General features: G+C 44.4%; 1 protein-coding gene across 3 annotated transcripts in view; it reads left to right on the top strand.

Moving 5' to 3' along the window:
- stxbp4 (syntaxin binding protein 4) overlaps positions 1-14,620 on the top strand; it is a 59,206-nt gene that overhangs the window by 7,788 nt on the left and 36,798 nt on the right. For all 3 annotated transcript variants that reach the window (XM_026177788.1, XM_026177790.1, XM_026177789.1), the window contains exons 2-5: positions 9,867-9,940; positions 10,116-10,211; positions 10,317-10,386; positions 12,075-12,149. In XM_026177788.1, the coding sequence (XP_026033573.1) occupies positions 9,867-9,940; positions 10,116-10,211; positions 10,317-10,386; positions 12,075-12,149 (315 nt within the window). The remainder of the gene's footprint in view (positions 1-9,866; positions 9,941-10,115; positions 10,212-10,316; positions 10,387-12,074; positions 12,150-14,620) is intronic.

Here is a 14,620-nt window from a genome sequence, read left to right as displayed (position 1 = left end):
ATGCAACTCAGTATTCTTCTTCCTCCAAACACGACGAGTTGAGTTTATACCAAAAAGTTCTACTTTGGTTTCATCTGACCACATGACATTCTCCCAATCCTCTGCTGTATCATCCATGTGCTCTCTGGCAAACTTCAGACGGGCCTGGACATGCACTGGCTTCAGCAGCGGAACACGTCTGGCACTGCGGGATTTGATTCCCTGCCGTTGTAGTGTGTTACTGATGGTGACCTTTGTTACTTTGGTCCCAGCTCTCTGCAGGTCATTCACCAGGTCCCCCCGTGTGGTTCTGGGATCTTTACTCACCGTTCTCATGATCATTTTGACCCCACGGGATGAGATCTTGCATGGAGCCCCAGATCGAGGGAGATTATCAGTGGTCTTGTATGTCTTCCATTTTCTGATGATTGCTCCCACAGTTGATTTTTTCACACCAAGCTGCTTGCCTATTGTAGATTCACTCTTCCCAGTCTGGTGCAGGTCTACAATACTTTTCCTGTGGTCCTTCGAAAGCTCTTTGGTCTTGGCCATGGCGGAGTTTGGAGTCTGACTGTTTGAGGCTGTGGACAGGTGTCTTTTATACAGATGATGAGTTCAAACAGGTGCCATTCATACAGGTAACGAGTGGGGGACAGAAAAGCTTCTTACAGAAGACGTTACAGGTCTGTGAGAGCCAGAGATTTTCCTTGTTTGAGGTGACCAAATACTTATTTTCCACCCTGATTTACCAATAAATTCTTTACAAATCCTACCATGTGGCTTCATGGATTTTTTTTCACATTCTGTCTCTCACAGTTGAAGTGTACCTCTGGTGCAAATTACTGACCTCTGTCATCATTTTAAGTGGGGGAACTTGCACAATCGGTGGCTGACTAAATACTTTTTTGCCTCACTGTATGTGTAATGAGAGTGTGAGTAATGTGAATGTCTAAGTTGTGGGATAAAATTGAGGCAGAGGCAGCCAGAAGGGGACGGGGGGGACGGGGGGGGGGGGGGGGGGTAGCCTCCCCTGCACCCTGGTGACACACCTTTACCCCAAGGTCCTGCATGTGTGGGTGATTGTGGTGGAGCAGGAAGAGGGAGGCAGCTGGAGATGGGGAGGGAAGGAAGGGAGGGGCAAGTGACCCCTCCCTGGGGCCAGCTCCCCCGCTGACCCCAGTAGGCACCCCCATACTCTGCAACCCACCAGGGAAAGGGGGGCCCAGGCCCATCTGGACTGGGGCCCAGTGCAGCCTCGCCGCCTGGCCCCACAGAGCCCAGGACAGCCCACCCGCCCACAACCCCGGCAACACACCAACCGGGACCCAAGCCCCCAAGGCCCAGCCAGGGCCCCAGCCCAGAGATGGAGCACCCCCAGAACCCCACGCCCATCCTGGACCCACCCAGGGGCACCCAGGTTACCAGGTCAGTACACGCAGCCACGAGGAAACCGTCACTGATGAGCCAACAGAGCCCTTAATAGGCCATGACCGCAACCCCGGGTTGAGCCCTCCAAGGAAGATGCTCCTGGGGAACCCCCGATGCCCTAAGCCTGTCCCTACCCCCACACCAATCACAACAGCTGTTACGTCCCCACATAAAAGTCTAGGCGATGAGGGTGGGGGACAGTAACAGTTAGATCCAGGTGGAATGAAAAGAACGCCAGGCAGAGGTATTTAACATAAAATAGATCTTTATTGTAGGCAAACACCTCAATAATCATATAAATGGCAACAACAAAAGGAGACAGCACCGCTGCTATAATAAGAAATCAGGGAGGTCAACCCAAAGTGGTAATGACCACTCAACAAAGAAAGCAACAATAAGGTTTCAACAGAAAGAGACAGCAACGCTGCTAACAAACAATATCCAGGCAGGCCACACAAACTAATGAAGGCCGCCGTCACTCATGGGCAATCACTGCTCAGATAAACACTACTCACAAAGAGCCACACACCAGAAGGCTGGTCATACGCAGCAGGCTGTTCCACACCTAAGCCAGTAGCACGCTCTGACCAGCACAGAGGAAATCCACCAGAAACCTCTCCCTCCTCCTCCACACTGCTCTTCTCCAGCTTATATCACCCCTGAGGGTAATTGGTTGTAACGAGAGCAGATGAGCAGCAGGTGTGGCCTATAGGAGAGGGCAGGGGCAGAGAGAGACAAGGGGAGGGGCCAGAATGAAGGAGGAGGAGAGGGAGAAGACAACACCACGCCCACACACTCCCACAGCCTCCCAGGATGTAACAACAGCAAAGGTGGGACCAAACTATGACCCCCCACCCCCACTAGGTGATGGAGCTGATCAAAGGAGCCCAGAGCAATTGATCTGAAGTGGTGGCAGAGGCTGTATCAAGACTAATGTAATCTAATAGATAATTTCTATATTGGTTAGAATTAAGATTATTTTTATTTTTCCAGTTCATGAGGACTGTTTTCTTGGCTATGCATAGGGCAGTGAAAACCATATGGGCTATATTCTTTTCTGTAGTGACATTATCTAAGCTGCCCAACAAACACACTAAGGGGGAAGTTGGAATGTGACATTTCAGACACTTCGATAAGTCTTCACATATCTCGCGCCAAAACTTATGAACTGGTGGACAGAACCAAAGAGCGTGGATATAATTGTCCGGTGAATTGGTTTGGCAGTGTGAGCAGTTGTTGGTAGACGTATAACCCATCTTGAACATCCGATGACCTGTATAGTGCACTCTATGTAGTATTTTGTATTGAATTAATTGAAGACTGGGATTTCTAATTAGATGAAAGGTTTTTAAGCAAATCTGAGACCAGAAGTTTAGGTCTAAGTTAACTGATAAATCCGCTTCCCATTTTGCAATAGGAAGTGATATTGATTCATCTGTTTTAGAAAGCATTCTGTATATTTTGGATAGTAATCTGGGGGTTTTAAGAGTAAGAAATTGAACCACACTTGGTGGTGTTTGTAGTTCAACTTGACCCGGTTTAAATTTCTTTTTTACTATGGATTTAATTTGTTGATATTCTAAAAATCTTTTCTTGTTGATCCCATATTGTGTAACTAGTCCGTCAAATGAAATAAATTCTGTTCCTTCTAGTATATGTTCTAAATATTTGATTCCTTTATCACTCCAATCTGAAAAGTTTATCATATTATTGTTTTGTAATATGTCAGGGTTGTTCCAGATAGGTGTACGTTTGCATGGGATTAATGAAGACGCCGTCAATTTTAGAAACTCCCACCATGCTGTCAGAGAAGAGCTGATGTTGATGCTTTTAAAGCATTCATGTCGTTGGATGTTTGAGCTGATAAATGGTAGGTCTGAGATCTCTAGATTATTGCAGAGTGCTTGTTCTACATCTAGCCAAGGTTCATCTAAGAGGGTGTGTTTTAGCCATCCTGAGATAAACTGAAGCCTGTTGGCTAAGAAGTAGTGCTGAAAGTTAGGCAGTTCTAGTCCTCCTTTATCCTTGGTCTTTTGTAGTGTTTTTAAGCTTATACGTGGGGGTTTATTTTTCCAAAGGAATTTGGACATACATGAATCTAGAGATCTGAACCAATCTTGTGGCGGTTTAGTTGGGATCATTGAGAATAAATAATTTATTTTTGGTAAGACCATCATTTTTATAGCGGCAACCCTTCCCATGAGTGATATGGGTAGACATTTCCACCTAGCCAGATCATCTTCTACCTTCTTTAAAAGTGGGATATGGTTTAATTTAGTTAGATCTGCAAGCTTGGGAGAAACATTAATACCTAAATATTTTATATCTCCAGATTGCAGTGGTGTAGAAGAGGAATTATGGAAGGAGCAATTAATCTGAAGGACTGTCAATTTTGACCAATTAATTGAGTAATCTGATATTCTTGCAAAAGAGTTTATCAATTCAATCACCCCAGAGATATTGGTTTGTGAGTTTTGGAGAAAAAGTAACGCATCATCTGCATAAAGGCTGATTTTATGTTCCACGTTCTTGCATTTTATGCCCTTAATTACTGAATTCTGTCTAATTGCTGCTGCTAGTGGTTCAATAAAAATTGCAAACAGTGAAGGGGAGAGTGGGCATCCCTGCCTGGTGCCCCTCAAGAGACAGAAGCTGGAGGATGTCTGGTCATTTGTTCTGACACAAGCTGTTGGGGAATTATATAATATTTTTAACCAGTTTATGAAAGAGGATCCAAAACCAAATTTGTGTAAAGTTGCAAATAGAAATTTACAGTTAACTCTGTCAAATGCTTTTTCTGCATCTAAAGAAAATATTGTAGTTTCAAGGTTTTTACTGTATGAGTAGTCTATCAAATTAAGTAATCTACGTGTATTTGTTGATGAGTGCCTATCTTTTATGAAACCAGTTTGGTCAGGATGAATTAAGAGGGGGTTATTTTCTCTAGTCTCTTTGAGAGAGCTTTGCAGATTATTTTAAGGTCTACATTTATAAGGGATATTGGACGATAGCTTGAGGGATATACAGGGTCTTTGCCTGGTTTTAGCAGGAGATTAATGTTGGCAGAATTCATATTTGATGGAAGTCTGCCCTTTTCTTTGATTTCCAACAATGTTCACTGAGTGGCCTTTAAAGGAGCTGCAGGCTTGGGCACGTTCACGCTGGCTTAATCTTTTAACGAAACCTGCTGGTCACCTGATTTAAGCACTGATTGGAAAAACGTGCTCAACTCACACTTCATCGAGTGCCGGGTCTACACACCAAGTTTATTTCAGTTTATGAAACAGCTGCTGAGAACCTATGTTTCTTTTAGCTGTCATGAAGAGGCTTCCATGTTTTTTGTGGTTTTGTGCTAATTTTTCTGAAGTCTGGAAAAAAGAAAAAGATGACCTTTGAGAAAGGTGGAGACTCTAATATGGCCCTTAGGTAACATCTAACAGTTACAATACAATAAACAAAAAAACAGACTCATCTGGGATGGTGGGAAAGAGTCTGTGGTCCCAATGTGTTGGTCAGTTTCTGTTCAAGCCGAGTAACTCAACAAACGTAGACTCTCATTTATCAGCATCAACTGAGTCCATTTGGTTTCTGGGTGACTTTATTTTGCTAATTATTGATCTACTTTGTTGATGAATCATCTCGAAATAGTAGGTTAACGTATGTAGAAGTGATTTTTAGTAGCTGGTTGCTCGACTGACGTTTGCTGCTTGGAAAACTGTCCAGCTGTATGATGTGCAAGCATCGGGTCTCCTTACAATATATTTGGTTCCTTAAGATGGATTATGATTTCAAACTAATCCTCTTCACAGTGTGACCTTGACTTCACTGTACATTATCCCTTACATAACACAGTATATGTAGGGTCGCCCTGAAAGCTGCGCTGCTCAAAGCTTCTGAAGAACTGAGATAATATCGCAGCTTTAAAACCGCCCTCCCGCGACGTCTCACTACCTGGTAGATATCCTCAAATGCTTCTCAGCACACAGAGTGGAGGAAATAACTATTTATTATTTATATTCCCGACTGAGTTGCTTACTTACAGAAAAATGAACAGTCTCCGATTTTTATGGTAGTCTAGGAGCTTGGAAAGACTACGATGACCTGGATGACTGAGAACCTTCACAGACAGATTTTTATGCTAGTTTTTGATGGAGGAAAGGCATTCGATAAAAATTATACAATAATTTACAAATCAGTGTGTGAAATAAACCAGTCAGACTTCACGTTCCTACAGACTGGCTTTTAACCCATGTGGCACACAGACTTCAGTCAATCAGTCACTTACAGATCCTCCTGATCCCAAATCGCTATTGGTGTGTATAACACACACCTGTCCACAGAATCAGTTTCATCCATTCTAACCTCTTCACACCTCAGAGAAGACCAAAGAGCTGTCTTAGGACGTCAGCATCAAATGAGCATCATAGTCTGGAGCTCCATGCAAGATCTCATCTTATGAGTGGTGGATCTCCCCAAAACTACATCTGATCTGATCTGAAGGCCAAGAACATCATTGGTAGCACATTGCACCATAATGGACTAAAGTGTTGCAGTACCCACAATACCCCCTCCCCGCCACCCCCTACAAGAAACATCACACTGCTGTGCAGAAGCAGCTGTTCCTCCACCAAGTACTAAGTCATGTTTTGCTTGGAGATCAAATGCATTAAAAGCAATTTATAACTTCTATGTTATGTGTTTTTTTTTTCTGGATTTTTGGTTATGGTAAATGGTAAATGGCCTGCATTTGTATAGCGCTTTTCTAGTCCATAGGACCCCAAAGCGCTTTACACTACATTCAGTCATTCACCCATTCACACACACATTCACACACTGGCAATGGCAAGCTACATTGTAGCCACAGCTGCCCTGGGGCGCACTGACAGAGGCGAGGCTGCCGGACATAGGCGCCACCAGGCCCTCTGACCACCACCAGTAGGCAAACATGGGGTTAGTATCTTGCCCAAGGATATTTGACATGCAGCCAGGATGCAGCCTGGGATCGAATCACCGACCTTCTGATTAGTGGCTGACCTGCTCTGCCACCTGAGCTACAGCCACCCAGGTTGTATCGCTCTTAAAATACAACTTCCATAAAAATTAGAGAAACAAACAGATTCAGCAGGAGATGAAATCATTATTCCCCGCGCTGTATCAGGGCAGCTATGTTCCAACGTAGTCTGAATGAACTAAACAGCAGTGACTCAGTGTCATTGGAATGATTTTCTGTAACTCTGATCATGAGCCACTCAAAACCTTAAAGTTGTTTTGCTTTATTCTATTTATTCTGCTGGATGGTTTTACTTTCATCTGTCAAACTGTGGGACACTCTTCTTTCTGGAAGTCTTTTATTTAAAGTAGACTAGGATAATGGTATGTCTACTTCCTGGAGAGTGGGCTTCACTTGGTTGGGTCTTGCTTCTGTGGCCTGTTTCCATCGATGATATTACCCATGTGTTCTTTAGTTCCAAGATGTAGGAACTTCATTCTGGTTGCGCAGTTTCAGTTTGGCCTGTTTCTCTTGCTCTGGGAGCTTCTTTACCTGCAGCTTGTAGGTTTACAGCAACAGCTTCCAAAAGCAAATGCTGCTTTGGATCTTTGCTGTTTGTCTGTGAAGGTTCTCAGTCATCCAGGTCATCGTAGTCAAAGGAGCTTGCAAAGAAAAGCGTCTGGACTTCTTTAAGTTACTTGAAGACGTTTCACCTCTCATCTGAGAAGCTTCTTCAGTTCTAAGGTCAAATGGTGGAGAGTCCCAGATATAAACCTAGTGGGAGTTTCCCCCCACAGAGGGACAAAAGGACCCCCTGATGATCCTCTAATCGCCTGAGCCAAGGTGTGAAACTGGGTGTGGGTCCCAATCAGCCAGAGTTTCGGGTGAGTTCATTGTGAAACCTGGCCCCACCTTATCATGCGAATTCCTGAGATCAGATGGCCCAGGATGTGAGTGGGCGTTAAGGCGTCTGGGAAGGGATCTCAAAACTGGATTATAGATGGCAGAGAGTTGGTGTCGTAAACCCCCGCCTCTGTTCAAAGATGGTCGCTCACAGTGGACATCTTTGCTGTTTGTTTTATTTCCAACCATTCATCCATCCATTCATCCATCCAACCATGCAACTATCCAACCAACCATCCACCTAATCATCCAACTATCCAACCAACCATCCACCTAACCACCCAACCATCCACCTAACCATCCAACCATCCAACTATCCAACCAATCATCCAACTAACCATCCAACCATGGAACTATCCAACCAACCATCCAACTAACCACCTAACCATCCACCTAACCATCCAACCATCCATCTAGCCAACCAGCCATCCAACTAATCATCCAACTATCCAACCAATCATCCAACTAACCAACCAACCATCCACCTAACCACCCAACCAACCATCCACCTAACCATCCAACCATGGAACTATCCAACCAACCATCCAACTAACCACCTAACCATCCACCTAACCATCCAACCATGCAACTATCCAACCAACCATCCACCTAATCATCCAACTATCCAACCAATCATCCAACTATCCAACCAACCATCCACCTAACCACCCAACTATCCAACCAACCATCCACCTAACCACCCAACCATCTACCTAACCACCCAACCATTCACCTAACCATCCAACCATGCAACTATCCAACCAACCATCCAACTAACCACCTAACCATCCAACCATCCATCTAGCCAACCAGCCATCCAACTAACCATCCAACCATCCAACCATGCAACTATCCAACCAACCATCCACCTAACCATCCAACCTTCCATCCAACTAACCAACCATCTAAACATCCATCTAACCATCTAAACTGCAAACATGACTGTTAAATCAACATATGTATGAAAAGCTTTCTCTTTGCAGCTCCAACTATCCAACCAACCATCCAATCATCCACCTTAGCATCCAACCATGCAACTATCCAACCAACCATCCACCTAATCATCCAACTATCCAACCAACCATCCACCTAACCACCCAACCATCCATCCAACCATCCACTTAACCATCCAACCATGACACTAACCAACCAACCATCCACCTAATCATTCAACTATCCAACCAACCATCCAACTAACCATCCAACCATCCATCCAACCATGGAACTATCCAACCAACCATCCAACTAACCACCTAACCATCCACCTAACCATCCATCTAGCCAACCAGCCATCCAACTAACCATCCATCCATCCAACCATGTAACTATCCAACCAACCATCCACCTAACCACCCAACCATCCATTCAACCATCCACCTAACCATCCAACCATCCACCTAACCATCCAACCATGCAACTAACCATCCAACCATCCACCTAATCATCCAACTATCCAACCAACCATCCACCTAACCATCTAAACTGCAAACATGACTGTTAAATCAACATGTGTATGAAAAGCTTTCTCTTTGCAGCTGGTTGGTAAATTAAGTTTAAATGAAACAGAGAAGCACAGTACCCTTAACCTCTCCTAACCTAAAAAAAAGACCTTCCAGGTAAAGTTGCAGAATTTATTTGGTGCTTGGTTTTAATCCAGTAGACCTCTGAAGACTTTTAGGTGGAAGTGATTATTGTCAGTCCTCAAGGGGGCAATATAATACACAAAGAACTAACTGGATCCTTTGCATGACCACTGTATGAAAAAACGTGTCATCTGCAGAGATGTGTGTCACTAAAGAGAGAGAGAGAGAGCAAAACAGCAGATGCACCATGTGACCGTTCATTTGCTATTTTTGGAAGTGGTCAGCATGATTATTTTGAGTGTAAGTGAACCCAAATTAAAGGATCAGCTCTCTCTTGTTGCTACTCCCATAAAACTGACACAGCATCTGTTTCGATGTCTTTAGTCGGTGTTTGAGGGAGGCATCAAACTGAGCTTAGAGCCCAAAGATTTAAAAAAGCCTCTGGGCCCAGCCTCGAGTATTCATGTCAGTCTGTCCGTGACAGGCTTTGCTGCCTCTACACGAACCTTTGAAACGCTCAGACACCAGCATGTGACTCAAACTGCCGCTCAAACTGACTCTGTGCTGACTCTGAGCTGAGACTTGAGAACGACCAGCAGACAGCAGGATCATGTTCACCACGTCGGAGTCTCTTCAGCTTTAATCTGAAACCTTCTCACCCACAAATCTCTCAGCAGAAGCACAAAACAACTGCTCCGTAATGTTCCTTTGATTATTTCTAATCACTGTTTGTGTTCGCCCGAGCCTCCAAACATCCAGGTCGCCACATGGTTCAACCGCCTCGTCGTTTAGGAGGCGACAGATTTTATTGGTTGGACGTAGCTGGGTGGAGGTGGGAGGGAGAGAGGGAGACAATGCCAAAATCCTGTGATGATTTGATTATTTTGTGCAGCGGCGCTCTGAGGAAACAGAGTGAGAGGGGCTTTGGCTGAGGGAGGATGTTGATATGTGTTTAAATCTGTTGTGTTTTTGCTTGTTGCCAGGACGATCATGGGCCCACACGGCATCAGCCGAGCCGTACAGAGGCTGGAGTTCTGCGACTGCAAGAAGGGACTCGGTGAGCATCTTTCCCTCGACCTTACTGACCTCTGAGTCCTTATTAACCGCTCCTCCTTCAGCCGCAGCTCAGCATCTGAAAATGCTGCGATCGCCTGTCACAACTAGATGAAGAGCCAGTACAGCCTGAAAGCCAGGCTCTTTTTTAACTGGAGCTCATCTGTGTGTGTTCACAGGTGTTAAAATAATTGGGGGCTACAGAGAGCTGACAGGAGAGGAGTTTGGTATCTACATAAAGCGAGTGATCGCTGGTGGGCTGGCCGCTCTGGATGGTAGCTATTCTTCTGGTATTTTTTGTGGATCGGTTACTACAGACACTGTTATCGTCCCTCACTTTGCCTTCTCTCCGTCCGTCTGTCTGTCACTCTCTGTTCCAGGTCGGCTTAAGTCAGGTGACCTGATTTTGGATGTCAATAACATCAGCCTGATAGGGGTGACCAATGAGAGGTGAGTCTCACTGTTGAGGTATTTTAGAAAATGCAGCATGGCGGTCTCGCATCACTTGTTTATTTGCACTGTTTGAATTGTGAAGCTGCATGGACTGCAGAGTGTTGGTGTCCATCACACTTTATGTGAATGCTGCACGTGAAATTTTGCAGCCTCAACATCTGCTTTAAGGTCATCAACATGTTGGCATTTTTGAGTAAAAATGACCATATTTGGACAAGAGGGTGGAGTATTATCAGCTACTTTATCTAATTCAATTCAGTTTTATTCATATAGCAACAAATCACAACAACAGTCGCCTCAATGCTCTTTAGTTTATAAATTAAGAAATTAAGACTATAAAATAAGACTTATTAAGACAATAATACAGAGAAAGCAACACCAACAATCACATGACCTCCTATTAGCAAGAACTTGGAGACAGTGGGAAGGAAAAACTCCCTTTTGAACCTGAGTTAGTGTATGGGAGCATAGACACAGATACTTGCTAATCTTGCTAACATCAAAATAAACATGTACTGCACCAAAGCTGTTAATACAGTGACCTCACAGCAGCCCCATTATTGGTCATATGATGTCATTAAAAAGGCTCCGACAGCACAAACACGGTCCAGAGGTCCAGTTCAGGTGAAGCTAGCAGACAGCTACCAGCTACAGCCGCCTGTGTCACCATCCACCCTTCACTCAAAGAGGCCACACCCCTAATGATGCAACTACAAGCCTTAGTGCAATTTAAACAGGTGACCTATAGAAACACTCCCTGCTGTTTTTTAAGGGAGAAACTGCAGTTAATGTGCAGGAAATAAGGAAAACAGGAAGTTTTCTATTTCGGGTTTTTTATGTCATGTTTAGCACGACCGCTAAACGCAGCAGTTTCCTGTTCCTGATTTTTGTCTATGACAGACAATAGCCTCACCTTCACATGTAAACACTGCAGATAATTTAAACTGCAGCCCGAGTGTTCATTCTGAGAGCAAACTTTGATTATAGCTGACTAAATCTAAAGTTGATTCAGGCGACTGAAGTCTAAATGCAGGTCTAACCTCGTCGCACCAGGAGATTACTTCTCATTGGATAACTTCCAAACTCGTCCCGCCTTTCTGCTCAGCTGAATCAGTTTTGATTGGATCTTGTCTCTCCAGAATATTTTCATCTCATATTTATTCGTTGACAGACTGTTGATTCATCACAGTTTGTGTCCTTGTGATTAGATTTTATTTTGTTATCATCTTGTTTTCATCAGAAAAAATGATGATGAAACTTACTGGTCAAAACTGACACTGGATGGTACTACCTGCTGAAGTATGGTTTTTATTAGCTGGAGACACCAACGTCATAAACACTGATGATAACCAAGTATCACAGTTCCAGTTAAACTTAAAAATCAGTTTCATTCTTTAAACAGAGGCTCGAAAGTCGTAGATGGAACGACAATCACAGCTATCGATCATCGGCCACACGACGGATACTAAAGTTCTTTTGAACTTTTAAGTAGGAGCAAAGACTTTTGGGCTCGAGTCAGTTGCTGTCAGCATCTAGTGGCTGTCGGTGGTACTGCAGTCTATTTGTCCAATAGGTCCACAGAGGACGTTTCCACCAGGCAGAGATGTCCTTGAGTTTCACACATGGACTCTTTATCTTCCATCACACGCTGGTAATGTTTACTGCTCGATTCTGCTCCCTGATAGGGCGGTGGAGATCTTAAGGACGGCCTCGGTCTCCAATCACATGTCCCTGCTGATCGCCAGAGATGAGGAATCCAGGTAAGGGGGTGCTTTTATTCTGACATTATCCCTCTGATTTTACTGCTTTTTCTCAGTCTGGCTGAGCTGAGCATGTTTTCTGAGGTTATCTGAGGACGAACTCGGTTTGTCTGATGGTGATGATCTGTGATCAGCAGAGCAGCTGATTGAAAGTCATCTTAGAACAGAACATCTGAGCTGAGCTGCAGGGGTGACTGCCAGGCCAGGGGGTTGATGCTGACAGTTGGGGTTATGTTCCTGCAGTGGGTGGACAGACAAGTGAGCCTGAAAGTGTTCAGGGTCACAAGTTCAGGTGTGCAGACACTTCTCCAGTCACATTTTAATGACTGAATGGAGCATTTAAGCTTCTTACGCTCCCTCGTTCAGTGTGAGTGGAGGAAAAGTCGGGTTTTAAGCTTTTTCTAAAGAGGCTCTTCATAAAGATGGAATCTGCTTTTATTCCCACTGAGACGACGCTGACGTTCTGCAGCTCTGAGGATGGGATTTCAGCTTTCCGTGCTCCTGGAAACGAGGCTCGTCAGTGGTTTGATTCGTCCTTGGAGCGAGCTGTGAGGTGATGTGTGAGGTAAACTGACCTGGCACTCTGCTGGCCCCTGTGCTTTTTCACGTCAGCTCAAACACAGCTTGACACAATAGGGACACGGGGCTGTCTGTCCACAGGGTCTCTGCTCTGGGAAAGAGCTGCAGCTGCTCAGCACAGAGACATGACCGGGGATCAGACCGCCTCGGTGACATCCTGCTGTCTCTGTGGGGAGACAGTTGCGTCATGAAACTGTACTGTCAGTCTGTGAAAGCACGATATAGGTTTTATTTGTTTTCATGAACTGGATTCACTTCAAGGGTCAAACATGAAAAATGTCACTAACACTGCAGTTCCTCTGACGTCCAGCAGAGGCTCCAGCAGCGAGTTAGACCTCATAGACTGTTAACCTTTACAGAAGAAATAAACATGGTTATAACCTGTTTTAATAGCTCGACTGTTTATAGGTTTAAAGTTTGCATCATTAGGGGCGTGGCCTATTTGAGTGACAGGTGCTGTTGCTTTGTGGAGAAGTAGTTCAGTGTATTACACATTTTTCCAGCCAAGCCTGCTAGTGTTAGCTGCAGGAGCAATTTATATAAAAATTAGTGCTGTCAGCGTTAATCTGACGTGCACAGTATCAATGAGTTTGCCCACGTTAGCACGTTGATGCCGTCCAGCCCCACGCACAGGGCGATCCGCGGCAGCTCATTAATGGAGGTTTGCCGCGTTAATACAGTTATGGCGTTAATGTCATTTTAACGAGATTAACGCTGACAGCACTAATTAAAATGAACCAAAATAGAAAATGCTAATAGCAGGACTCTGAAAAGGAGCCTTGTAAATCCAGTAGGTGATGGTAAGGTGGCTCTTTGATGTGCTGATGGCTTTTTTTAACAATGCAACTTAATTAGAGCTGGAGAATTAGCTAACTAGCTAGTTTAGTTATAAAGTTGTATCCGCAGTTCACAGTCATAGTAAAGGGATGCTAATTTTGGCTAACAGAGGAATGTTATGTACCCCACTTTGCAGTTATTTATTTGTAAAAAATGTTTGGAATCGTGAATGATTTTTGTTCCACTTCTCACATGTACACCACTTTGTGTTGGTCTTTCACGTGGAATTCCAATGAAATTGATTCATGTTTGTGGCTGTAATGTGACAATGGAAAAGTTGTCACATTACACACACATGTACCTCCTTACATTCTGAGTCCAGCCAGAAGCACGCAGGTTTGAAACAACAATTCAAAGGTCAAACAGAAATAGTGACATGGTGCTGCAGGATTTAACTGGAACACTTTAACAGGAGCTGCACCTTACAACCAGAACACAGGTGAGCTGCGTCTCCTGTTGCAGACTGACTCAGATTGGTTGCAGGTATTTGCAGACATTTGCTGATTTGTCTGAGATTGCAGTCACTCTGGACGTCCTGCGCAGTCGCTTTAAAATCATCAGTGTTGAGGTCGAGCTCAGAGGTCGACAATGTTGCAGGCTCCGCCTCCTCACAGCCAGTTGGACACCTCTGCTGTGTACGATTGGCTGAATGCAGCTAATCTATGGGGACAGATCGGTGTTAAAATAAAACTATAAATGATTTGTGTTTAGTATTTCACAGATTAACAGCAACATCTATAAATGACAAATATGCACTGCTAATAACTCTGCAAGCTGCTTTTACATAAAGCTGACCTCAGTCTCGGGTCACCACACGTTCATTTTAAATGAGCACAGAGACCACGGGGGCGGGTCAGAGTCCGCAGAGGAACAGAAGCTGATTTAAAGAACAACAAAGAGATCAGCAGCTTACAGCAGCTGACAGGAAGTGACGTGTTGTTGTGACTGCAGACGAAAGGTCGTCCCATCTCTGGCACATTCTCATCCCTATTGTTACGAAACCTGTGTGTGTGTGTATACTCGCCTCACAGCTCCAATGTTGCCGACGTTTGTTT

The sequence above is a fragment of the Astatotilapia calliptera genome, chromosome 8 (assembly GCF_900246225.1).
Source record: "Astatotilapia calliptera chromosome 8, fAstCal1.2, whole genome shotgun sequence".
In the NCBI taxonomy this organism is placed as follows: Eukaryota; Metazoa; Chordata; class Actinopteri; order Cichliformes; family Cichlidae; genus Astatotilapia; species Astatotilapia calliptera.
The sequence above is the reverse complement of the archived record's forward strand: the minus strand, read 5'-3'. Positions and strand labels throughout refer to the sequence as shown.